At 39.2% G+C, this 27,546-nt stretch overlaps 1 protein-coding gene across 2 annotated transcripts in view; it reads right to left on the bottom strand.

Moving 5' to 3' along the window:
• SLC12A1 (solute carrier family 12 (sodium/potassium/chloride transporter), member 1) overlaps window positions 1-27,546 on the bottom strand; it is a 118,713-nt gene that overhangs the window by 23,693 nt on the left and 67,474 nt on the right. For both annotated transcript variants that reach the window (XM_011967289.1, XM_011967290.1), the window contains exons 17-20: window positions 24,263-24,374; window positions 15,854-15,994; window positions 12,880-12,986; window positions 7,653-7,735 (exon numbers count right to left, since the gene is read on the bottom strand). In XM_011967289.1, coding sequence (XP_011822679.1) covers window positions 7,653-7,735; window positions 12,880-12,986; window positions 15,854-15,994; window positions 24,263-24,374 — 443 coding nt within the window. The remainder of the gene's footprint in view (window positions 1-7,652; window positions 7,736-12,879; window positions 12,987-15,853; window positions 15,995-24,262; window positions 24,375-27,546) is intronic.

Raw genomic sequence — 27,546 nt, 5'->3', positions numbered from 1 at the left:
TCTTTGTCCTCTAGTTTGGACAAAGAGGGAAAAAAAGATAAATCCTCCTTTGTAATGGAGTCAGCTGGCTGAGCGAACTGGGAGCGATTCCAACAATTTGCTTGAAGGTATGTGCACAGCCCATCCAGAACAGAGCAAGCTGCAAAATTGCAGGCCTGAGAGACAAAACCAAATTTTGCTCGAATGCTTTAGATGTAGCAGTTTCCTCAAAGATGATAGAGACAGAAGATTACAGAGAGTATTTATTCTAAAGGCTAAAATCAGCTTGCTTTGCCATCTTGGATTTTTAGATCCATACCATGGTGTGATCCCTATTTGCATAGTGATTTTTGCAAGTTCTTATTCAAGTTAATTCTTAATTATTCACTTGGTAGGTGATCTAAGGCCTCCTTCTGTGCACTCCTTCCTTTTCACATTTCAGCGCTAAACAGAAGTGATGTTTTGATTATCTGTTCTTCTGAATGATCTATCTGGTGTACTGCTTGCCTCTGTTTGCATGCAGGGAAATTAAGAGTAGACTTTGTCAAAACATTTTTGTCAACAGAAATCCTGGCCAGATGACTTGCAAAGGCATACCATTAACCACAAGGGGAGCAAGCCAAGAGAGTATGAATGAATGGATATAAGTTGATTTCCACTAGCCTGACAATAAAAACTATTTATTCTATCATCACCACCATCACAACTACATTTTTAATTTTTAGAAATTACAAAGCCCTTTCTACGTAGTGTCTCATTTGATACCAATACTGGGATGCACGCAGAGCTGGTAATATTCTCCCCATTTTACTGAAAAGAAACTTGGGCTCAGAAAGTTCAAGTGATTTGTTCAAGGTAGCACAGCTAGTGACCCAAGTCTTCTGCTCCCAATTGTAGTGTTTATCCCTCTTCTCCCTTCTCCTTCAGTGATATGCCTTGATCGCAATAGCTGCCTGTTGAAGGAATACCCAGTCTGCAAAACCATCCCCAAATTTCTCAATCAGAATCAATCTTCTCTACATTTCCGTAATACCTTGCTTAAACCTTTATTCCACTAACTACTGTAACTGTGTGACTCGGATGTCTATCTTATTCACAATGGACTCCAGACTCCTGGAGGGCAGAACTTATGCCCTATTTCATCACCAACATTTATTGAAAGTTTACTGTATGCCAAGTACAATAGCAAACGCTTTGCAGCCATCAAATTCTTTAATCCAAAACAACAAATCTGTGGCATAGGTACTATAATTATTCCCATTGGAAAATGCAAAAAGTGAAACACAGAGAGGATGGATAACTTGACCAGCATCACACAGACAAAAGATGTCAAAGTTGGGATCCAAACCCAGGTTTGTCTATTCCAAACCCTATGCTTGGACCTCATGTTATCCCTCCCATGTTCTTCATGGTGCCACCCCTGCCGCTATTACCTGGAGCCATGTTTGCACCAATAGGCACTCAAGAATTGTGTGTTGAAATAAATTAAAGAACAGATCAATGCTGTTCAATTCAGTTCAATAGTTTTGAAAGTACTGTCTTTATAAAAGAAGAAAAACAAGTGCAGAGTTGTGAAGAATGGGGGTGTGAGAAGTGTCTGTGTGTGTGTGTGTGTGTGGTAAGTACAAAAGACAATGTTTGAAAGAAGTGCAGTTAATACTGTATACAAAGTTATATAAAAAAGGGACAGATAGAGGACAGAAGGTGGGACCAGTGAGATAAGAGCCTGGGAGATGGAAGTGTGAGAGACAAGTGGGGAAGGAGAGGGGACTTTTCTCTGGAAAGGACCACCACCTGGAAATCCTGTAATGGTAACTACTGGGAACTTGAATACATTAGATAATTCTGTAGTATCTCATAGTTTATAAGGCCACATTGCTACTGAGAGATAGAGATAGAGATAGAGATATAGAGAGCACGCCTGCCCTTCTCTCTTTTCAAGATGTTTATAATCTCAACCTGAAGTTACGATGGTGGAAGAAAAAGCTCAGACCTTTAGGTTCTCTCAGTTGAGAGTAGGTTTCTAATCCATGTTGTTATCCACATCCCAAACAGTTTTCGTAGTAATAACTAAGAGTGACTCTTGAGCCATGCCGTCATGTAAATGCCAAAACTGCTTTGAATAGTAGTTACTGTATTTTCAAGTGCTTTATAAATTGATGATATGGTACCCAGTTGGAGTGACTATATTTTGAAACTCAATTTACTTGTCAAGATTGCTTCAAATGTTATGTCCCCAGTCTTTTTTTTTTTTTTTTTTAAGATGTCTTTTAGAAATAGGCAGAGGTCTACAAGTTACAACCTGCTTTGAATCCTAAGGATTGAGAGTCGTCAATTATCTGACACCAGAAGGGAGATCAGGGAAACCCACTGGGGAATGGCATCCCCTCCCATTTTACAGCATCCTTTTTCTTTATTAATTATTAAGTTAAAATTCTTTCCTTGCTCAATAACTCAAAGCTGTAAATGCTCATAAGAATCAATGTGCTGTCCCCCAGGTGAAGTCTAGTTGAATAGAAGGCAGGAAGCAATCCTGCAGCGGTTGCCTTCTAATCAAGTAATTATTCACTACACTGCCATCTGTCTTTATTTTTCTAAGCCACTCGATCAGACATAGCAGTATCCCCGTGCTCTGAGATGGTCACAAATCATGCTGTACTTATGTGGAATACTTGACCACAATATATTGCAAATCATGTTCCATCACTTTATTTCTTACCAGTATAATTTGGACTCCTTGTTGTAGTTGGAAAACTTGCTAAATATCCCTGGGAGGTGAGCAGTATGAAATATCATGATTTTTTTTTGTGTATGTGTTGTCAGGCAATAAATTAATTTATTAAGAGAAACTATCAGTCATCAGTAGTAGATGAGTTGCTACAGTATACAAGTTACAATGTTATGAGCATCGATCTTATTTATATTAAAAGTTATTCTCTTCACATAAGCCTGTAATACAATATAAAAATAATTGTCATTAGCTGGTAAATTACCTATAAAGCTGATTTCTATTCACTGCTTTATTAACTACAGTATATGGGCACTCTGAATTGCTAATATTTCCTTTAAATTATAATCTGTGATGACACTGTGGTGCCTGTGTTGGAAAAGCTATGATGATAATCATTAACATAGTATAATGCAATACTTAAGATTTATCAGGCCCTTATTAGGCCCTGAATTACAGCATAATATAATGAAATGCAAGTTTATTTCTTCCAATTCAAAATCTAATAAGAGGTTTGTGTCATAAATTACATAAACCTCAAAACAATGCATGGAAATGTGGCGGAAAGTTAATTTCTATCATTATGTTGTTTTTCTGCTTGTTCTTCATGTACTTGTATAATATTGTTTTTCTTTGTTTACCCTAGATAGTTGGTACTTGTAATTATTTTATTAGCATCCAATTGTATTTTCCCTTTCTTGACTAAGAAGCAGAAATATTTCAAACATCAAAGTTTATTTAAATAGGATACAACCCTTGGGAAATTAAAAGGGGATGCAGTTCACTGCCAGGATTCTTTGAAAAATACAGCAAAACTTGGTTGCTGTATTGCTTTATAGAAGTAAATTGATGGTGCATCTTGGCAGATGGAACAATGAGGGGTGGGAGCAATGCTTTTCAGCTACATCACATCTTTCAGCTTGCAGAGAGCAACATAACACACAAAGCAAATGTGTAATCTAAATACAAGTTATATTTTGCATTCTCATTTTTAGATGGAAAACATTATAGCACAAAAGCCAGGAAAAAAAATTAAAGTAAAACCTACGAAGTTTGCAACAGAACAGTTCTGTTAATATTCAGTTCTTGTAACTGCCCTCAAAGTTAGGTCTATCTTTCTGCAGACAGGCAGCCCCCTTGTTGGGTGTCTTAAGGAACACATAGAAACGGCTCTGCCTCATTCCCAGAGCTCAGATTTCCCCATTGCCTCTCGTTATATGTCATCATCCTCTCTAGCTCTTCTTTTTCAAAGATGAAACAGGGGCTTCAAACAGATACAGGTTTGAATCCCAGCTCTACCAATGATGAGCCTTGTGAATCTTGGGTAAGCCCCCATTTTACCAGCTGTAAAATGGGGACAATGATAATACTCTCCTCATAGGGTAGCTGGGATGATAAATGTTATATGTGAACATGAAGCATAATAGACGGTGCATAATAAGTGCTCAAATATTTTAACTATTGTTGCTACAAAGTATTAAGTTCTACTAGGAGGGAATATACATTAATAGTGAATGCCCAGTGAGTGGGAGTTAGTATTTCTGATCTGGAGTTTAAAATATCCATAAAGAAGAAAAGGGGCATACAAAGGAAGGCTGAAGTCACCAAGAGATAACCTTTTGTGCTACAATTTTGCATAAGATGCACTCTCCTTGCAGTTTTATTTTTTAATGCTCTTCATTATCATAGAGTATACATAATCAGATAGTAGCTACCTTATAAAAACACTTGTTCTCTAGTTTTTTTCTTCATCCTCCTCTTCTCCTACAACATACCAGAATGGTTGCATCAGAAAATTCACCTAATCCACCCATATTCTTTCCTATTTTGATGGAGACAATCATGAACCAGCAAATAGAATACGAATCCATCAGGCAACAGCCCTTAAGAATTCTTTTTTCTTTCTGCTGAACCTACTGAGAATACCCTGGTACTGCTCCTGTGCCTTGGAGACTTCATGCTGCCAGAGAAAACTGGACAACCACAACTGGGTTTTCACTGTTGTACACTGATCAGTTCTTGCTGATCTTTTTCATTCTCTATCATGACTTTTTAAAATGCTTAACTAGTTTCTTCTCATTCTCAGTTAAACCATTCCTCTCTTGCTTTTAGAAGTAAACCATTGCTCCAGCTTAAAAGAAAGAATTGAGACTATTGTGCATCATCTTCTTTGATTTATCACTCCACTCTCACAAATCCACGTATCCCATCATCAATCCTCACCTCCTTTGCTCCAATTTTAGATGAAGTGTTTTTTTTTTTTTTGTTTTTGTTTTTTTTTTTTTCTGTTTCAGGCCAACTCTTCCATTCATGCCTTTCCCTCAATTTTCTGTTCCTCCTGGATCTTACTCCATGGGTCGCCCCTTTCTTTGCCTACATCTTCAGTGTTTGCACTCTCTTGTGCCATTTCCTCAGTCTGGAAATATGATTTGATCTCCCATTCAGAGGTCTATGGGTTCCCCATGGTAAGCCTGCTCAATCTCATTCCTCTTGTTACCATCCAAGCTTCTCAGAAGGGTTGGCTACATCCATATTCTCTGCTCGTTCATCTCATAGTCTCTTCTCAACCCACTGCAATCTCGATTCTGATAACCCTGCTTTACAGAAATTACTTTCACTAAGATTACCTGTGTCATGCCAATTCCATTTGGTTCATGATCTTACTGTACATTTCTGCTGCATTTGGCAATGTTGATTATTCTCATTTTGAGCACTGTACTCCCATGGTTTACCTGACCCCAGACTTCTGGTTTCTTCATCTTTCTGACCTCTCCTTCTTTTCTTTGGGGCCTTTTTCCTACTCTTTGGAGTCCTTGGCTACACACACTCTTTGAGTTCTATTTTCTAGGGTGATGGTTTCAATTCACATTAGCCATGATGTCTCCTGTATTAGTCCACCCAGGTTGCCATAACAAATGCCACAGACAGGGTGTCATAAACAATGTACATTTATTTCCTCACAATTCTGAAGGCCAGAAGTCCAAGATCAAGGCATCAGCAGGATCGATTTCATTCTGAGGCCTTGTTCCTTGGCTTGAAGACAGCTGCCTTCTCACCATGTCTTCACATGATTACCCTTCAGTCTGTATCCTAATCTCTTCTTATAAGGACACCAGTAATATTGGATTAGGGCCCACCCAAATAACCTAATTTTACCTTAATTACCTCTTTGAAGACCCTATCTCCAAATACAGTCACATTCTGAGGTCCTGGGGGTTAGCACTTCAACATATGAATTTGGTGGGGGCGGGGAGACACAGTTCAGCCCATAACATCTCCTAAATCTGTATTTCCAGTTCAGATTTCTCTTTTACGATGAGGACTGTCTAACTGTCTGTTAGACATTTCCCGTAGGACTTCCCACATGAGATTGTTTGAAATTGAGCCAGGCATTTCCTCATTAAACCTGTACTTCCTCTTGCATTTCCTATTTCCATTGGCTCATCCAGTCAGCCAAGGAGTTTTTCTTTACTCCTCCCTTTCCCATATCCCACATATCCAATCAACTCCCAAACGCCGCTCTTCGTACCTGCAAAATACTTTTCAACTCTGTTCTTTTCTCTCCATCCCAACTGAGGCTGCCCTAGTTCAAGCTGTCACCTTGTCTTGTTTGATTATTGTAGAACTCTTTGATTTGTCTATTTCCATTCTAGTCCTGAGTCCATGCCCCATATAACCAAAAGAGCATGAGATCTAAAACCCAAGTTTGACCACATTATTCCCTCACTTGAATGTCTCTGATGGTTCCTCATTATCTACAGAATGTGATCCATCTTTTTAATATGGCAAATGAGGCTTTTACAGTCTAGATCCTCCTTATAGTGGCAGCCTCATATTTTACTATTGTTGGCTTCCTACTTTTCACTTCAGTAACATGAATCTGCTTTTGGTTGTCTATATACTGCATTCCTCTCTATTCCCATGTCCTCACCTTTGCAAACACGTTCCTCTTTGTCAGGAATGCATTCTCCAAACTGTCTCTTTACTTTTCTCTCCATCAACTTTGTCTGGTTAACTCCTACTCATCCAGTAAATCTCAAATCAAAGGTAATTTTCTCCAGAACGCCTTTTTGGAGTGAGGTAGGTGCCCCTTCCTTCTTTCCCATAATTCCTTATTTATACTTATTATAATGCTAATAATTGATCTACTTCCCTTACTAGGCTGTGTGTCTCTTGAGGGCACAGACAGAATTTATTAATCTTAGTCTACCCAGCACCACTTGCACCTACACTATGCCTGGCACATAACAGGCACTAGAACAGCATCATTTTTTTCTTAATGTTGTGTTGTAAGCGGACTCTGCTGTGAGGCTCAGCGGAAGAGATGAGTCATGAATTCATATCTTGTGCTAATTTTTCAGTAAGTATATCAGTATGTTCTTTATTTCATACACAAGAGAGTATGTTTAAATTCTAAGACTAAGCAAGTATACCAAATTCTCTACAGGGAAAAAACAAAGAGTCACTAATCTGAATTAGTGTTTCTGCCTCTGACTTAGATTAGTGATTCACAGCATGATACATTCAGGCTCATTTCCATGTTAGCTACAAACCAGTTCATAGACTCTCAAAAGCAAAATACGTGTTTTTCTGGGGAAAGAATTAATCTTCATTTTCTGAAACATCTTGCAGAAATTAATTTGGCAGGTTATTTTACTGAAGTTGTTTATTTTCCTTGATGCTGGCTTTGTGGTTTTTGTGATAAGAAAAATAATTGATGACCACCTTGAATTCCTCAATATTTGTGGTTAGCAGGGCAAAGGCTGCTTGTGTTAGCATTGGAGAAAATACTGGGGGAACTATATGCACTATGAGTTAGCACTAGAATGTAAGCTCCACCGTTAAGGAGTTTTGTCTATATTGTGTCCTGCTATATCCTAGAACAATGTCAGGCAAAAAGTAGGTGCTCAATAAATACTTGTTGGTTGAATAAGAAAGTACATACCTTGCACCTGAAGAACCTGAGAGATGTCAAATCCTTGGCTGATTCTGACTATAACCACACCAATCTCAAAATCAAATGCATCACTGAAAGAGGAAGCAAAACAGTTAGTGTTTTAAATGGCTATTTTAATCCTCAAGCTTAGGACTAGTATTATACTTGCTTCCAGGATTTTGATATAATGAAACTATTAAAATCCACTTTAGAATATAGCCAAGAGCTGATGCATGTGTTTGTTTGTTCTTCCCTTATGCCTTTTTAAAGTATATTTTGGGTAGAGGTAACTAAATTATTCACTGTAGCCAATTTATTCAAATACTACTATACATCAGAATTTTGATTAAGAGCTTGTCGCATCTTTTAAAAATAATCGAATCTTTTATACAGCGAGCAAAACAATCACTGGCATATTTAGAACACAGAGTTTACAGACTGCAAAGACTCTTTGAAATGATTAGCCACCACCCCCAACCTGGCTGCCTCCTAGAAGGACTCCTATAACATTTCTGATATCAAGTACATGGTTAGAAATGTCTCCAGTTCCTGTATTTTCAGAATTGACTCTAAACTGGTCACTTGGAGCAATGCTTTTTCATGGCAACCCTACATACTCGCTCCTGTGTTTTCTCTGTATGCAACCCAAAGGAATTTGATTACCTAGAAGAGAAATAAAGTCTGTCTTTCTTTTATCTCTGTTTGAAGAGATTAAAGTTTAAGACATAAATGTTTTCTCTGGTGCTAAACATGGAAGCAAGTCAATTAATACTTTGAGTCATTTAAATTTTTTTTCATTGGGAGGTCCTTTGTTTATACTTCTATGGATCTAAAACTTAACGACTTCTTGCCATTAGGTCATCCTACCCCAAAAACAATTGTCCCGCCATACGCAAACAGTTTCCAATGGCCAAAGTCAACCTGAATTTTCATTTGGTGTACATAAGTTTGGTGCAATATGAATATCCACTCAAAATCCAAATCATAAACAATCTTGTCTTAACAGAATAGGTCCATTCTGGCACAAGTTGTTACAAAGTAAATTCCTCATAAACAAATCTTGTTTCTGATTGCCCTCGATTATAAAAAGTAGACAATGTGCTCCACAAAAAAAAATTTGGATTCTGTGTTAGGTAGAATAATGCACCCTCAAAGTATCCTAATTCCTGGAACCTGTATTTCCTTACATGGCAAAAGGGACTTGGCAGATGTGATTAGGTTAAGGACTTTGGGATGGGGGAGATTATCCTAGATCACCTGGATGGGACAAGAGTAATCACAAGGGTACTTAAAAGTGAAATTAGGAGGCATAAGAGGAGGTCATAGTAATGTGATGTGAGAGGAACTTGACCAGCCATTGCTGGCTTTGAAGATTGAGGAAGGCATTCCTGAGCCACACCCACATGAGGGAAGCTTCTGGAAGCTGGAAAAGGCAAGGTCAGAAATTTATCCTAGAGCCTCTGGAAGGGAATGCAGCCTGGCCCACACATGCCAGACTTCTATTCTACAGAACTGTAAGATAATCAAGTATTGTGTGTGGTCGTTTTTTGTTTTTTGTTTTTGACAGAGACTGGCTCTATCACCCAGGTTGGAGTGCAGTGGTGTGATATTGGCTCACTGCAACCTCCGTCTCTCAGGTTCGAACGATTCTGCCTCAACCTGCTGAGTAGCTGGAATTAGAGGTGCATACCACCATGCCTGGCTAATTTTTGTATTTTTAGTAGAGGTTGGGTTTCATCATGTTGACCAGGTTTGTCTCAAACTCGTGACGTCAAATGATCTGCCCACCTCGGCCTCCCAAAGTGCTGGAATAATAGGCATAAGCCACTGTGCCCAGCCTAAAGTATTGTTTTAAGCCACTAAATTTGAGGTACTTTGTTATGGCAGCCATTGAAAACTAATACATACAAATTCTGATTAAAATTAAACCATACTTGGCTGGGTAAGATGGCTCACATCTGTAATCTAAACACTCTGGGAGGCCAAGGTGGTGGATCACCTGAGGACAGGAGTTCAAGACTAAGCTGGCCAACATAGTGAAACCCCAACTCTACCAAAAAATATAAAAATTAGCTGAGCATGGTGGTGTGCACCTGTAGTCCTGGTTACTCGGTAGGCTGAGACAAGAGAGTTGCTTGAACCCAGGAGCTGGAGGTTGCAGTGAGCACAACTGCGCCACTGCACTCCAGCCTGGGCAACAGAGCGAGACTCTGTCTTAAAAACAAACAAACAAAACACTAAACCATACTTAAGAATATTACAGACATTTAAAATATTTTATTCAAAGAAAAATGGTAGCCGGGCGCAGTGGCTCACGCCTGTAATCCCAGCACTTTGGGAGGCCGAGGTGGGTGGATCATGAGGTCAGGAGATCGAGACCATCCTGGCTAACATGATGAAACCCCGTCTCTACTAAAAATGCAAAAATTAGCCGGGCATGGTGGCGGGCGCCTGTAGTCCCAGCCACGTGGGAGGCTGAGGCAGGAGAATGGCATGAACCCGGGAGGCGGAGCTTGCAGTGAGCCGAGATCGCGCCACTGCACTCCGGCCTGAGCAACAGAGGGAGATTCTTGTCTCAAAAAAAAAAAAAAAGAAAAAGAAAAATGGTAAAATACTATAGTTTTATAATAATACCCCTGTGTTAACAATAATACTGTACTTTAAGTCATAAAGCCACAAAAATTGGAAAGGGAAATGTAATATGGACACATGATTGTCACTATTAGCCTCATTGCTGTGCTAGTAAAGTCATTTAACTTTACCAATCCAGTTAGGTTTTATACTAGTACAAATATGGGTCACCCTAATACTGAACTTTATTACCAAGGAGATCTATTATTAATTTGCTATAAAAGCCAGAGACCTCCTTGGTTCAGTATTACTGGGTTTGATTATTTTGCTCCCTTTGGATTTCTAGAATGTTTGGGATGGTAGGGAGGTTGGAAGACAGTCTGAAGTAATTCTGTATCAAATAATGGACTATTTCGTTGAAGATTTACACATTACTTCCTATTTGCTCTACCCCCGCCCGCCCCACCCCATCCCTTTTGTTCCCCAAGGTAAAGATGAAATTTTACTGAAGAATCTAGATAACAGAGGACAGATCTGGTCAATTTCCAAGAATGTCTGATCAGCAACTGACTGATTCTAAACATATCAAAATACTGTTTGCTGAGCCTGGTAAAATTCTTATCCCGATCACCTGGTTTAGCCTTAACTTACTGAACTTATAACACCAGCAGGAGCCAGATGACAGCACGTGGCATCCAGGCTTTATATGTTCAGGAAACACAATGCACTTAATAGATAGGTTCTGCACATTAGAAAGACTGTTGAGTGAATTTCTGTTTGTTCAGTAATTCCTGTACTTTTAGAAGATAAAAGTTATTTTCTTATGCTTCCTTTCAATAGAACTAAGAATGCTTTTGTTAATATGTTGCATAAATCTGCTCAATATAAATGTTATGATTATAATAACAAGGGGTAGAAGAAATAGCCTACTTTAAGAAGTGCTAAGCGTATACTTGTTTTCGGCGGATAGGATGAACTTTGAAGTGCAGCTGTATCTCCCAAGGGATGTCATGTACCCTATGGTCTGAAATCAAAGTGCAGCCAGATCCCAGACACAGGAAACCTTCCATTTTCAGAGATGTTGACACAAAAGATGGCTTTTGGGCATAGCTAACATTACCCCTCTGGAGTCTGATAGAGTATTTTCAAGCCTAGAAGAAATGCTCAACTTTCTTTTTTTTTTTTTTTTTTTTTTGAGATGGAGTTTCGCTCTTGTTGCCCAGGCTGGAGTACAGTGGCGTAATCTCAGCTTACTGCAACCTCCATCTCCCAGGTTCAAGTAATTCTGCTGCCTCAGCCTCCCGAGTAGGCACCCACCACCATGCTCAGCTAATTTTTGTATTATTTTTGTATTTTTAGTAGAGACGGGGTTTCACCATGTTAGCCAGGCTGGTCTGGAACTCCTGACCTCAGGTGATCCATCCGTCTCGGCCTACCAAAATGCTGGGATTATGGGCATGAGCCACCGTGCCTAGTCTGGTCGAAAGGCTCAACTTTCTACAGTGTTTCTCTCTGTATGTGTAGAATTTGTTTTCTCTTATTCAAAGGAAAAAAACTAAGCCAGGTAATACTTGGAGTATATATGTATACTCCAAATGTTACATATTATATACTCCAAGTATTATATGTATATATGTATACTCCAAGTATTATATATTATATACTCCAAAACTGTGAGTATATATATACACACACACACATATATATATTTATACATACATGTACACACAATTTTGGAGTATATAATATATAATGTAATACTTGGAGTATATAATATATATAAAATACTTTGAAGTATGTAATATATATTATATAGAGTATAAAATATATAATACTTGTTTTGGAGTATACAATATATAGAGAAAGCATAGCGTTATGGTCATGAGTTTCAGCTTTGCATTTGGATAGTCTTGGGTTGGAATTCCAGCTCTGTCACTAACTGCTGAGATTTTTCAGTATGCTACTTAATTTTTAATGTCTTTGTCTCCACTTGTAGAATCGGAAAAAAATAATAGTACTTTCTTCGAAATCTTTCTATGAGAATTAAATGAGATAATTCATGTTAAAGACATTAGCCTGCTGCCTGCTAGTCCTTTAAGATCTATCATTATCACCTGTATCCTAAGCCTCCTCAAATATTAAGCTATTAGAGGTTATGTACCACCAGAAACTCACATTCTGTGCACAAGCCATTGACGCTCCACCTGGTAACAGAAGCACCTGGCATATGGGAGCCTCTTAGCAGAGGGAGATATAGGGCTCTGGGATAGTGAACGAATTATCAGAGACTCAGAAGAAGACAATGACTGAATTGGAGACACCAGCCAACCCAAGATTCCAGGTGTTTTGAAAGAAAAATTTCTCTTTGCTTAGCTGTGCTTTGCTTTTAATCTTGTAAATAGATCTTAAGGTTGTAACTCTAAACATTTACTTTTTTCTCTGGCACTGGTGTTTCTCTCACCCTGCCTCCTCTGACACTCTGATTCCCTCAAACTCTATTATTGGTGGTGTTTTTTTCACCTTGGGAAAGAAGTCAGAGTACCAGGGGAATGTGCTCTTCTCAGGCAATTTAATCTGACACAACAGTGTTATGTGCAGTACAAGTTATGTACTGCCCTGGTTAGTGCTTTATAAACAAGAACACGTCTTGAAAGCCATCACTTACTGTATGATTCCCACGTAGTTCTCAATCTCTGTCAAGGGAGCTTTCCTCCAGTTTTTCTTATATCCAATCACCAGAGTGTTTGGTTTCATTCTTCCTAAGCCTGAGGCCTAAACAGAGGACATAAAAACATGGGCAATCCTTACCGTACTGGGAAACTACCAGCACAAATGAAAAATAATGTCTAAAGGAGCACTGAAGTAATGTTCTGAAGATTCTGAAGATTAGATTACATTTTAGTGCATGTCCTTCATGCCCGTACCCAAGCATAAAATAGAAAGATTAATTCTAAATCATCTCAGCTATAAATGGATTTTAGATGACAGAAATGTAGCTTTTCTAAATTAGCAGTCATTTGCATTTCTTCTGACACACTCATTAAAATGGTTCAATAATTTAAAATCAAGTGAGGGTCAGCTTAACTGTTGGTATGCATGTTGTAACTTAGTGGTTCAAAGCTCATTTCCACCTGTTATATCCATAATGTCATCAGCAATAAAATCCATGTTTGGAAAATTCTTATGTACAAGGATCACTGAAATCTCTACTTATGTTATTTATTGAAGAATGACTAAATTATGTTTCCAAAACCTAATTCTTTTATATGACAGTATCATTAATAGCCGTCTTCCATATCAGAGGTGTTGTTTCCCTTCATTAGACGACAGCATACAGCTTCTAGTTAATAAAATTTAATTTGACAATATTACTAAGCATCTATGAATTGCACAGTGCTACGTCAGTTTTGGTGGGAGAGTGGTGAAGCACATTCTTTGTCCTCATGGAACTAAACATGGTGAAGAAGACAATATTTACACAAATACTTCTAATATACATGCAAATGTAATAGAAACTCATATAGAAGAACAAAGGAAGGAAACTTGAATTACAGGTGAGGATTCATGGCCAGCTTCATAGGAGAGGTGGTATTTCGACTGAGTCTTGGGAGTTGGTGAGACATTGACAGGTAACGATGGGAGAGCAGCCAGGTGCGATGGCTCATGCCTATAATCCCAGCACTTTGGGAGGCTGAGGTGGGTGGATCACTTGAGCTCAGGAGTTTGAGACTTGCCTGGCTAACATGGTGAAAACCCATCTCAACTAAAAATACAAAAAATTAGCTGGGCATGGTGGTGTGCGCCTGTAATCCCAGCTGCTCTTGAGGCTGAAGCAGGAGAATCGTTTGAACCCGGGAGGCGAGGGTTCCAGTGAGCCAAGATCGTGCTACTGCACTCCAGCCTGGGCAACAGAGTGAAACTGCATCTCAAATAAAAAAAATAAGATGGGAGAGCAGTGGGAGTCATGGAAGGTAGTTCTGTGTCATGGGAAGAGTGAAAGAAATGCCAGAGCTGGACATTTTAGAGGAAACAATAGCAGGTGGAAGGAGATAGGCAATGAAGGAGGGCTCCTGAAATAAAGTTTGCCTCCAAAACATTTGGTGCACTGTTCCTAGCCCAGCAGCTTCTTGGAGTCCTCATTTGGCCCTTGGCAAATGTGTGGCAGTAAGAAGTTATGGATGTAGTCTTTTCCACAGCTACACTCTGAGGATTTGATAATTTGTACCATAACTTCTTAGATGCAAAGATGGTTTTATTTGAGATGATATAACTGCAGTGCTTCCTTTAATGTCACTTTGTCTTGTCCTTTTGCCATGGCTCCCCTGTACTTCACTTTTTATGTGAAGAAATGCATGTGAATGTATGCATGTTCAAATTTGCTACCATTTCTTCTGGATTAATCTAAGAGTTCTTTTTCATACTTGTGTCTTTTCTTTCTCTGCGCTTATTTTATGTCCATATTCCCATTCCTAGTTGAAAATTTTGTTTTACCAATCTTCTATGATAATTTTATAATAAATGACTAGTAGTGCCAATATATTTAACCAAAGAGCTATTGAAAACTAACTTGGTACTGAAAGAAAAATCAGCATCTTGCAGTAACACCTATTTCCATGGTTTAGCAAATTAATAACAGATGAAAAGGGGCTCATTGTGGGTAATAGGTTTTGCAGAAATGGTTTCTCTGCATGTGCAGCTACCTCGCAAGTGTTATTAAGGGAAATTAGACACAGGATTGCATCAAATACTCTTAAGCTCCAAAACATTACCAATTAAGCTTAACCAATATTTTTTCTTTCCTGCCTGCATGCGCATCTGAGTTACCTGGATGCAGTTCTGACTTCTGACACTCTGAGATACGGTAACTCTGAAAGCCAAATGCACCATTTCATATATACATAATTAGGGTTTTTCAACCATACTAAACCCAAAATGCTCAGAAAGCCAAGCTCTACAATTTCTGAGGGTCTCTTGGATTGTTTGTTTTAAGGATTCTCCGTCACTTTAAATTGTGAAGATCAGAACTAGGGAAAGATTTTATGTACTTACTATAGCAGAGATAAAGGAAGGAAAAAGGAAAAAAATAAGGGAGAAAAGATGAGAGAACTGTGGGATTTAAGGTTGAGCTGTAGAGATTATTACATTTTATTCAGCGTTCTGGAAATAATTCAGGAGGATAGGGAGATTTTATGCCCAGATCACCGTGCATTAATTTAGTTGGTCTAGCAGCTGCCCTAACACCATTTGCAAAAGAAAAAAGGAAAAGAATGCCTGACTTGAGCGTTGCTATATGCAGTATGAGATATAAAAATAGTTTGAAGTTTCAATAGGATCCTGAATGTCGTCAACCACCAGAACAAATTTGCATTTCAATAAGTACGGGGGCAGAATGTATGCTGGTGGCCAAAGGCAACCTCATTTTCCATTTCCAGTGTATCATTCATAGTTCATTGTAATAGAACTTCTCTGCTTTTGTTCTAGCTTTGCCTATACCCAGGAATTCAAAATAATTCCTTAACCATCTGCACCAATCTCTGATGCTGGGCTGCCTAACTACAGCCATTCACTCTGGGAGCCTCATTAACATGGAGCACTCATTGTTCTTTGCCTCTGTGCTCATTCCCTGAATGCAGCCTTACCTGAAGGAGACTTCGGACACCATCCCTGAAACAGTCTGCCGCCACTGCAGCGTAAAAAGCCTTGATTTTGTTCTTTATAAGCCAGGCCTGTTTTTTCGCCATGCCACCGTTCATCTCCTTAACACACAGTTTGCGCGGTCCCTGTGCGACACAATGAAATATTGGTTAGAACCCTGCTATTATACATCACATTGCTGTTGTTTTCTAAAGGACAAAAATAGCCAGCAATGCCCCATGGAGTTAGGAAGTGGGAAAGAGGGACAAACACCTCACTGAGCAGCGTTCCGCAGATTCAGCCTTTTGGAGAGGACCTGTGCTATTCACATCATTCATTTTCTACCCAAAACATCCAGACTGATTAACATCTGCTTAATGAACTGCCTGACACTGAATGAAAGGAAGAGCTGAAGGCGTCATGACATATGAGGAAAATACTGAAAATGTGATTGAAGAGGCTCAGGATAAATACACAATCAACCTTTGACCCGTTAGCAAGAGCCACTTTCAGGAACACCAAAGAAATCTCAGCTGGAGCCTAATGTCAAGAAATGGACAGAGCTCCATGGGAGGTAGAACATGGTGAGCTGCAAATCCTGCCATGAACTGCACATCTTGACAATTCTATTTGGCTGATGCATTGCTTTTTCATGTGGCAAAAATACTCTTATACCACTTTTCCCTGTGTAATGTTGCCACACTTCCATTCAAATACATTAACGTTTCCTTGTCATTCAGTGAATTTTGGGGGAACGAAAGTTTACATACCTATGACCTAAGGAGAGTGGAAGAGATTAAGAGGGAAGAAGACAGGTGTTAGGATGGTTGATAGGGCATTTTATAATTTCAAGATTTAGTTTTGGAAACCCATTTTTAATGAAAAATTCTATTTTTATTTCTTTTTCCTTGAATATTCAAGCTGGTTTTTTTCTTCTCATGCTGTAATTCAATCCAAAAGGTATTTCTGATTATCTGCCATGTGTCTGACAGGGTACAAATCCATTTTCCCAGAAATTCTTTTAATTTATACAGAGATTTGTATTTTGTTGAGATGGCTTAGATTTTACATGAATCACTTGGGATCTTGATAAATGCAGCCTTATAGGTATGGAAGCAGGGCTCAGGATTTTGTATTTCTAACAAACTCCTAGAGGCAACAGATGCTGCTGCTCCTTAGACCACACTTGGAGTCATGGTCTTAAAGGGTCTTAGATTGGAGAGAAAGGACATTGGGATGCAAGAAAAAAAAAAAAAAAAAGCCCAGGCTTTGCGGTCAGACAAAACTGGTCTCAGATCTAAGCCTGAGGAGGTAATTTCTTATCTCTGAGCTTTTATATCTTATTCTGAAACCGAGGATAAACTCTGGTTCCTGCAAGGTTGCTTTAAGTAGTAATAATATAGTACCTAGTGCAATGTCATCAAAGCCCCAGACCTGATTTTACCACTGTGCTTGCAGGAACACTGAACTGTGAGTCAGAATGTTGGGTTGAGATCTGGCACTGACTGGCTGACACCCTGGGTCTGCCATTTGTCCTCTCTCGATGTATGTTCTACATTGATAAAACTCAGGCAATTGCCTAGGTAATCACTGCCCAATTTGATAGCCTGTATGTCCATGCTGCTATTAAGCATTTGAAATGTGGCTGGTTCATATTGAGATATGCTGGAAGCACAAATTACACACTGGATTTCAAAGTCTTAGTACAAAAAAGAATGTAAAATATCTCATTAATGTTTCTGTAATGATTCCATATTGAAATTATAATATTTTGCTCACATTGGGTTAAATACAATATTATTAAGAATAACTTTACCTATTTCTTTTTTCCTTTTTAATTGGCTACTAGAAAATTTTAAATTACATATATGGCACATAATATGTTTCCATTACACAGCATTCAATCTCTGGGGTCCCTTCCATTTTAATATTCTATTTAAATTGGATCAGACTCTTTATATTCTTATTTTTTCCAGCATATTTCCTAGAACCTGCCAACTTTTCAAAACAGTTTGACTGACTTCCTATTAAAGGAAAATTTAAAAACAAGAAACTTCCATGAAGATAGAAAAGGTAGAGAGATTGGGAGGGTAGTTACTAAATTAGATGACCCAGTCTAAGGAAAGATAAGCCATTATGGATCAATTTAGCTCAGGTTTCCAGACTATCAATGCCTTTTGAATCACTAGTCTTTCTTTGAGCATTCTAAACTTCTTCAACTGCAAGAAAAAGAAAGAATATTTTATTCAAGGAAGTTCAGTGGTAACAACAGCCATTAGATAGAAGAATAACAGAAAAGACTTTGAACCATCAGTGTAGTGAGTTGTACCACAGTGACTGTGAACCCCTGGGGAGAATGGCATTTATTTAAATAAATACAGTCTAACGTATGTCTGTTAGTATTATAAAAATCCAGATTAAACATTAATTGTGACAGAGAGATTTACTTTAATGCCTAAACTTGCCATATTGAGAAGTCATAAAAATGTTTCATGCAGAATCTCTCTTTGCTAAAAACGATTATAACATCATTGTAGCACACTTATTAATGCAAAGCAAGGAAGGCTGCAATACAAATGTAGTAAGAATAAAGCAAACTAACAAAGAGAAAAGACATACTGGAATACAATTATTCAACATTCAAATATGTCATAGTTAGAAAAATGAATTTTATTACCCCATTAGAACATTATAGAGATTAGCTTCAGTTGGGATCCAAAATATGAGTACATACGTTAATTCAGAATTCAAACAAAGAAGCTTTAAAAATCTTGTATATATTATAACTTTGATATTAATTGAGAAAGGGGTAAAGCATTTCTAATTATGTAGTGTGGAGAAGTTGATGTGATATTACTTTAAATAAGTGACTATCATGAAAAAGAGTTTGTAAAGGGGTTCCAACCCCATTCGGATCAAACAGAGGAATTGGCCAAGTGCAATATTCCTTCCAAGTTTTTTTTTTTTTTTTTTTTTTTTTTTTTAACACTGAGTCTTACTAGTCTGTCTTTGTTTTCATGGCTGCTTTGGTTGGAACTGTGGGAAAGAAAATTTTTCCCTTTCTGATTTGGTTCATGTTATTTTACCATATGTGCTAGTGCCAATTCATAGGTCATTTCGTTCTTTCAATATTTGGTCACGTCACTATTTTATTAACATCATAACAGAGGCTCACTGATAAAAAAAGAATAAGATGCATCTAGAAAGAATATATTTTTTCCTTGGTGGATGTGAAATTTGAGATTAAGAGGAGGTTGAAGATAGAAGAAAAAATGAGAATTTTAGTTTTCCCTGGGTTATATGGGCTTGAACTGCCTTCCTTATGCCGCAGAGTTAAGAGGTGGGTGTCTTCTGTGAGATTTATTGAGAACTCCTCAAACAGAGAATTCAAAGAGAGCTTTAGGTTTTCTTAAGATATTTTATAATTTTTTAGGAAAAAAAGAGAAAAAGAAACAGGGTAAAAGTCTAAGAGAGATTCTACATGAGAAAGCCGGTCAAAGGCCATCCCTTTCCTCCTTTACAGGAGAGGACAATCGAGTTTAAAGTAACATTAATGAGTAAGAAAAACATGAATGAAAATAGATTTACATTTCGGTATCCATGTGTGAAATGATGAGAAGAATACCCCTAACATTCAGATAACATTGCCTCTGGGGACAGAGAGAGCCAGGGGTCTGCAGCACTATTAAAAGGGGCTTTAACTTGATCTGTAATGGCTTATATCATTTAAAAAGTGAGTGGAAGGCTGAGTGCAGTGGCTCATACCTATAATGGACTTTGGGAGATCGAGGAGGGTAAATCGCTTGAGCCCTGGAGTTGGAGACCAGCCTGGGCAACATGGTGAAACCCTTTTTCTACAAAAAATACAAAAATTAGCTGGGTGTGGTGGCACATGCCTATAGTCCCAGATACTGGGAAGGCTGAGGTGGGAGGATTGCTTGAACCTGGGCACTCAAGGCTGCAGTGAGCTATGATTGCGCCATTGTACTCCAGCCTAAGTGACAGAGGGAGACTGTCTCAAATAAATAAATAAATTAAAAAATAAACAAATAAATAAATAAAAAATAAAGTGAGTGGAAGCATCTATAACCATTTTTTTTTCTTTTTTCTTTTTTAGGCAGGGACTCACTGCATCTGGCCCAGAATGTTAACAATCATGAATTAGGAAAGGCAGAATATAAATTGAAGGTCTCCTTTAATTTTATATAGTGAGCCATATGAAACTGCCAGTGCCCAATGATTTTGATCTATAAAAATGCAAATTTTATATGATCCAACCTAGTTATTTTTTTAGTGTTTCAAAATTAAAAAACAGAATCAACCTTTAAAAAAAAATCTTATTTCTTCAGCCACCAGCACAACACAATGTACTTGATAAAAGATGCCACTGTAGACCTGAGAGCCTTTTGCGAGGTAAGACAAGCAAAATTGAGAAAAGAGGTAAGCGGTGTGTTTTTGGACAATAATGACTTTATCTGATATGTGTTCCAAACCCCAGATCAATGGAATTGACTTTCAATTCAATTAACTTTTGATCCTTAAACATATATCTGTTTTTTAATTTGTTTTAATTACAAATTTCTATTTTTAAATGTAAAATTGAGAAGTATATGAATAAGGAACTGCTGCAGTATGATGCCTTTGCACCTGGGAAAGGTAAGTGTCAACTGATCCCGTAAGACTTCTAGAACTGAGCTTGGTGTGCCCAGAGAATTACAGGTACATAAATTCAAATTAAGTTATCTGGGATGATTGGTTTGGGTATCTCTGCATCTACTATGAATGACATAAGTGAGGAAACTCATTGACAAAGGCAGTGCTTATTTGTGTCAGGATACATAGGGTAGAACTGGTGGAGGATGCAACTTGCAACTTCTAACTAATAACTTACCTTTTGCTGAACCTGTTGGACTTGGCTATGCTTAGAAATATGAGGGGGATACTACAAGGTGAGGTTTTTCTCCCTCTGTCTTCCTATGGTGATAGGAATGATAGGTACAAAAGAACAAAATGACTCACATGTTTAATACAAAGCCTACTGGGACAGAAGTATGTCATTTATTTATTTTATGTTAGTTCAGAAGAGAAGACTAGACAGTATTTTTTAAATTACCAAGCTGGATTCTTTAAAATGCATCCCCAAATTTACCTTGATGAAGAGTTGCTCACTTGAAATCTTTAAGCTGAATAGTAAAAAAGCAAGAGAGGGGAAGAGGCCTGCAGGAGACTGTAAGAGTTAGCTGGATAGTTGAAAGGCCACAGTGGGTGCTTGGGGTCCAGCAGAGTACAGCTCTCTTAATTTCAAATATAAAAATGCTACAGTTGTGGGAAATGACAGCTGTGGCCACATGTTTTCCCTCTACCCACCCACATCAAAATGCCAATGAGTTCTAAATCTTGCTCCTTTCTGGTAATGTAACAGTACTTAAAGCAAGTACTTCAGTAGCTGCAGGCCACCAGAAGGATGGAGTCCAGAGCCTGCTGTCCTGTGACTAGTGGGTGGAAGCACATATCTCACCGTTCCATCATGATCAAAGTGCTGCACACTTAAAAAGTTCAAAATCCAGTGTCTGGACCTGGTTTTTCTAAGAGGGCATGCTTTAGGTTTTTATTGAAGATAATATATTTCTGGAATAAAAATGGCAACTATAACATACCAAAAATAATGATATTGACAATAACAATATCACAATAACAATGAAAGTTAATTGAGTAGTTACTCTTTGAGAGACACCAGGCTCAGCATTAGAAAGCTTATCTTCTATAATTCAAATAGCAACTCTATAACGTAGGTGCTATTTTTATTATTTTCAATTTACAACTGAGAAAAGTAAGGCACAGAGAGATGAAATTATGTGCCTAAGGGACTCACGACTAATAGGTGGCAAAATAATGATTTGAAACTTGACTGTTATTCTCAAAAGCCCATGAGCACCAGCTTCCTAGACCTAAAAACTAAATTGTCATTCTCTTATTATCATCGCTATTTAACATTTTCCACAAGGTTGGCCTAACCATCAACCATTGTGCTTTTGGAAAAAAAAATTCTAGTGGCATTCTTACTCCCCTTACATCCCCTTCCATCTGTTTCTTTGCAAAGATGATTGACGACTGAGCCTGGAGTCTAAAAATGCTGTCAACATCTGTAGCCCCAGGAGCTCATACAAAGTAACTAACTGGAAAGTCATTAACTGATGCAGTGACTATTTTCTGTCCCGAGGAGAACCTTGGCACCTGAGAGCAAGACTCTTGGGCCCTACGTGGAGAGACCAGTATAGTAATGTATAATGCAGCCCAACATATGTGTCAAACAAACAGGGCCATTGGGGGCACAGACTAAGGTGCCTACTTCAAATGAAATGATATTCCAGCACTATCCTCCTGTATTATAGTTAAAGCAGCAAAGGGTTAATTAAAAGCAGTCTCTCTTGTTTCTTAGGAGACCCTTTCTCCTTTGCCAGTAGATGACTGTTTATACTTCCAGTTTATTTCTTCAGTCCTAAAGATATTTTATTGCCTGCTAAACTAAGTTTTCTCTAAATTGCTGGAGAAGAAAAACACCCCAAACTGCTTATTTCATCAAAACTGGCTCCTATATTACATTGTCCAAAATGAAATCCACCAATCCAGGGCACCAAAGTTGATAATGTGAGAGAGAGGTGCTTGATAAGATTTTTAAAAATTCTCTGGAGTCACAGTTGGTCATTACTTAACCTGTCAATCTCACAAGTACTCAGTAGGAGTCTCTCCATCTCCTACCAGATAATTGCATTAAGTTATATTGTTTGAATTACTGTCATATAAGCACTGAGAGGAAAGAGAATATGAACAACTGCTTCATAGAGCATTTAGAATATTGCCAAGTGTAAAGAGATGCTTAAGTGCTGATCACAATGACATATGGTAAATTAGCCCCCAGCATCATGGCAGAGTTGACTGGCTTGAAAGTCACCTGACTTCCTGACAGCCCCATTCCTTGGCAGGTATTGGAGATTTAAGTAGTGGTGCTGGATTCTAATAGTACTCCCAAGGATGCAAGTGTGCTAAGGCTTTCTCCTCAAGGTGTGACACTTAGCACACTTGTGTGACCCGGACTGATATCTTGGCTCTACCACTTTCTTGTTGTGTGATCCAGTGCAATAACTTAATTTTCCTGAATCTCACTTTCCCAATCAGTAAAATGGGAACAGGGCTACTTTTCTGTCCTGCTTCACTAGGCTATTGTGGGGCTCCAATAAGAAAAACTGTAGAAAAATGCTTTGAAGAAAAATGGTTTGAAGAATAGGCAAGTACTTAAGTACTATAAAAATACATTGTTAGCTGAGAATTTTGAGTGGTGTGTGTGGGGGGGGGAATACAAGTAGAGGTGGGCTAGTGTGGAAGACTTAGACTTTATCATTATTATTATTATTATTGTTATTGTTATTATTATTATTATTATTATTGTTATTATTATTATTATGGAGTCTTGCTCTGTAGCCCAGGCTGGAATGCAGTGGTGCGATCTTGACTCACCACAACCTCCACCTCCCAGGTTCAAGCGATTCTCCTGCCTCAGCCTCCTGAGTAGCTGGGATTACAGGCATACACTACCATGCCTGGCTAATTTTTGTATTTTTAGTAGAGACAGGGTTTCTCCAGGTTCTTCAGGCTGGTCTCGAACTCTTGGCCTCAGGTGATCCACGCACCTTGGCCTCCCAAAGTGCTGGGATTACAGGCGTGAGCCACTGCACCCTTCGGCTTATTATTTTTTTATTATTTTAACGCTTTCTCCACACTTGAGAGATTGGTCAACAATTATGGTTAAATTACTAGCACTAGTTTTGAATACCTCCTAGGGAAGTCACCAATAGGTTATTATCAGTCTACCTCGTATTTCCTGAACAAAAATAATTCATTTAGCTCTGAATGTTTATCTAAGACATGAAAAACTTGGTTTAGTTTTTTGAGTATCTGCAGTGTCATCAAACTTATCCAAATATTTAATCTAAATTCCATGTGCTGTCATTTAAGGCCATTATGTCTGGTTCTTTCCTCATCAGTTAATCTCTGTAATAGTGCTCTATCTGGCTCATTCCATCCTTTTATATTTCTGTAGACAGTTATCACCCCAAATGCCTTCACTTTATTTCTGAGCCAGCTATCTTTTTCTTGACTCAAAGGCCATCACTTGGAAATATTTGTCACTTTTAGTTGGTCTCTTATGAAATCTGAAACACTTTACATCTACCTGTTTAAATTCAGGATCACGGGCTCTTGCTCGTCTTTGCTCTATGAATCAAGGTAGAGGGCTCTCCTATAAACTGTTTTTTTTTCTATTTTCCTATCACTGCATGTACCTTTTCTCTTCACCCAAAATAATCCAAGGCAAGCAGGGAGGAAAAAGCACTTCCCTGGGGTGAAGTGACTCTTACCACAAAGACTTCACAGCAGATGCAAAGGCCACTGTTCTTGGTAAAGGCGTGAGTTATGTCCAGGAGAGCAGGTCTTGTCATGGGTCCCCCTGTTAAGACAATGCATTGGGGCCTGGAAGTGAAAAAAAGATGTGAGAATGGGCCACTGCAAGAAGTCTGTAACCTTAGAACCATTCCAATGGGATGACAGGTACACAGGCTTGGAAAAATGGGACAACCTCTCCCCTATTTTATGGGTTTTGCACTAGAATTCTTGAATCATCTGCCTGTCCATCTTGACATGTTTGTGTTCTCAGTTCAGTTAGTCATAGCAAAAGTGTGAAGTAAGGAAAAAGTAGTCTTGTGGTCCCTGATATGGTTTGTCTGTGTTCCCACCCAAATCTCATCTGGAATTGTAGCTTCCATAATCCCCATGTATTGTGAGAGGGACCCAGTGGGAAGTAACTGAATCATGGGGACAGATTTTCCTATGCTGTTCTCATGATAGTGAGTAAGTCTGAAGAGACCTGATGGTTTTATTAAGGGCAGTTCCCCTGCGTACACTCTCTTGCCTGCCACCATGTAAGACGTAACTTTGCTCCTCCTTCACCCTCTGCCATGATTGTGAGGCCTCCTCAGCCATGTGGAACTATGAGTCCATCGAATCTCTTTTTCTAGAAAAATTATCCAGTCTTGGGTATTTCTTCATAGCAGCATGAAAATGGACTAAAATTGGTACCTGTAGAATGGGGTGTTGCTGTAAAGGTACCCAAAAATGTGGAAGTGACTTTGGAACCATGTGTAACAGGCAGAGGTTGGAACAGTTTGGAGGGCTCAGAAGAAGATAGAAAAATGTGGAAAAGTTTGGAACTTCCTAGGGACTTGGAGGGCTCAGAAGAAAGGAAGATGTGTAAAAGTTTGGAACTTCATAGAGACTTATTCAATGGCTTTGACCAAAATGCTGATAGTGATATGGACAACAAAGTCCAGGCTGAGGTGGTCTCAGATGGAGATGAGGAACTCCTTGGGAACTGGAGAAAAGGTCACTCTTGTTATGCAAAGATACTGGCAGCATGTTGCCTTTGCCCTAGAAATCTGTGAAACTTTGAACTTGAGAGAGATGATTTAGGTATCTGGCAGAAGAAATTTCTAAGCAGCAAAGTGTTCAAGGGGGAGCAGAGCAAAAAAGTTGGAAAAATTTGCAGTAGAAAAGAAAAAATCATTTTCTGGGGAGAAATTCAAGCTGGCTGTAGAAATTTGCATAAGTAAAAAGGAGGCAAATGCTAATCACCAAGACAATGGGGAAAATATTCCCAGGGCATGTCAGAGAACTTCACAGCAGCCCCTCGCATAGCAGGCCTGGAGGCCCAGGAGGGAAATATGGTTTCCTGGGCATGGTCCAGGGCCCCCCTGCTGTGTGCAGCCTAGGGACTTGGTGCCCTGTGTTCTAGCCGCTCCAGCCATGGATATAAGGGGCCAAGGTATAGCTTGGGTGGTGGCTTCAGAGGGTGCAAGTCCCAAGCCTTGGCAGCTTTCTTGTGGTGTTGGTCCTGTGGGTGCATAGAAGACAAGAATTGAGGTTTGAGAACCTCCACCTAGATATCAGAGGACGTATGGAGATGCCTGGATATCCAGGCAGAGGTGTGCTGCAGGGGCAGAGCACTCATGGAGAACCTCTGCTAGGGTAGTGCAGAAGGGAAATGTGGGGTTGGAGCTCCCAGACAGACTCCCCACTGGGGTGCTGCCTAGTAGAGCTGTGAGAAGAGGCCACAGTCGTCTAGACCCCAGAATGATAGATCCACCGACAGTTTGCACCGTGCACCTGGAAAAGCTGCAGACACTCAACACCAGCCAGTGAAAGCAACCAGAAGGGAGGCTGTACCCTGCAAAGCCACAGGGGCAGAGCTGCCCAACACCATGGGAACCCACCTTGCATCAATATGACCTGGATATGAGACAAGGAGTCAAAGGAGATCATTTTGGAGCTTTAAGATTTTACTACCGCACCGGATTTCGGACTTGCGTGGGGCCTGTAGCCCCTCTGTTTTGGCCAATTTCTCCCATTTGGAACAGGTGTATTTACCAAATGCCTGTATTCCCATTTTAGCTAGGAAGTAACTAACTTGCTTTTGATGTTATAGGCTCATAGGCAGAAGGGACATGCTTTGTCTCAGATGAGACTTTGGACTGTGGACTTGTGAGTTAATGATGAAATGAGTTAAGATTTTGGGGGACTGTTGGGAAGGCATGATTAATTTTGAAATGTGAGGACATGAAATTTGGGAGGGACCCGGGATGGAATGACATGGTTTGGGCTGTGTCCCCACCTAAATCTCATCTTGAATTATAGTTCCCATAATCCCCATGTGTTATGGGAGGGACCCAGTGGGAGGTAATTGAATCATGGGGGTGGGTTTTCCTGTGCTGTTCTCCTGACAGTGAATAGGTCTCCCAAGAACTGATGATTTTATAAAGGGCAGTTCCCCTGCACACACCCCCTTGCCTGCTGCCATGTAAGACATGCCTTTGCTCCCCCTTTGCCTTCTGCCAAGATTGTGAGGCCTCCCCAGCCAGGTAGAACTGAGAGTCCATTAAACCTCTTTTTTTAAAATTATAAATTACCCAGTCTTGGGTATCTCTTCATAGCAGTATGAAAATGGACTAATACAGTCCCCCTCTCCTTTTTCCTCTAGCCACCTACCCCAAATCCCAAGGCAATCTGTTCCTCTCCAAGCAAGATTTTTATGTTACTTTCTTTCATTCTTCATACAAGCTTGTGTTTCAGATTTCATTCAAAATAAGATACAACTAATGAAAAGCAAAAAGCGTTACTCTTAAGAGAATTCAGTAAGCCCTAAAGCCTTAAGTGGAATGGAAACAATTGCAGAATAATGTGTGTGGGGATTTAGGATCATCTCTCTGAAGTCACATTACTTAGTCCACTTTGCTGTCTCCACGCATGGAAGGTGACACCTGGCACTATGAGGGGCTGTAGTTTGGGGTGGGCAGAGTAGGGTGTGGAAGGAAAGAAGCACTCACTCACAGGAGGTGCTGTCATGAAAATGTAGCAGTTTTGTATGGCTGCTTATTTTTAGAATGTACCCCTAAAGCTTATAACTACTTGAATGCCCTTGTCTCTCATAAAGGAGAGCCACTTCTAAGGTGGAACAACACCAGGATGCCTGAGACACCAGCTTTACCTGAAGTTTTTTACATGGTCTTCCACTGTGGTTAATTCCAGAGCGTTGTCTAAAGCACTCACATAGGAAAGAGCCTGTGTGGAGGAGCCCCAGTTCACATCTGTG

The sequence above is a fragment of the Mandrillus leucophaeus genome, unplaced genomic scaffold, assembly GCF_000951045.1.
Source record: "Mandrillus leucophaeus isolate KB7577 unplaced genomic scaffold, Mleu.le_1.0 Scaffold798, whole genome shotgun sequence".
Classification (NCBI taxonomy): Eukaryota; Metazoa; Chordata; class Mammalia; order Primates; family Cercopithecidae; genus Mandrillus; species Mandrillus leucophaeus.
Note: the sequence above shows the minus strand (reverse complement) of the source record. Positions and strands in the feature narration are given on the sequence as shown.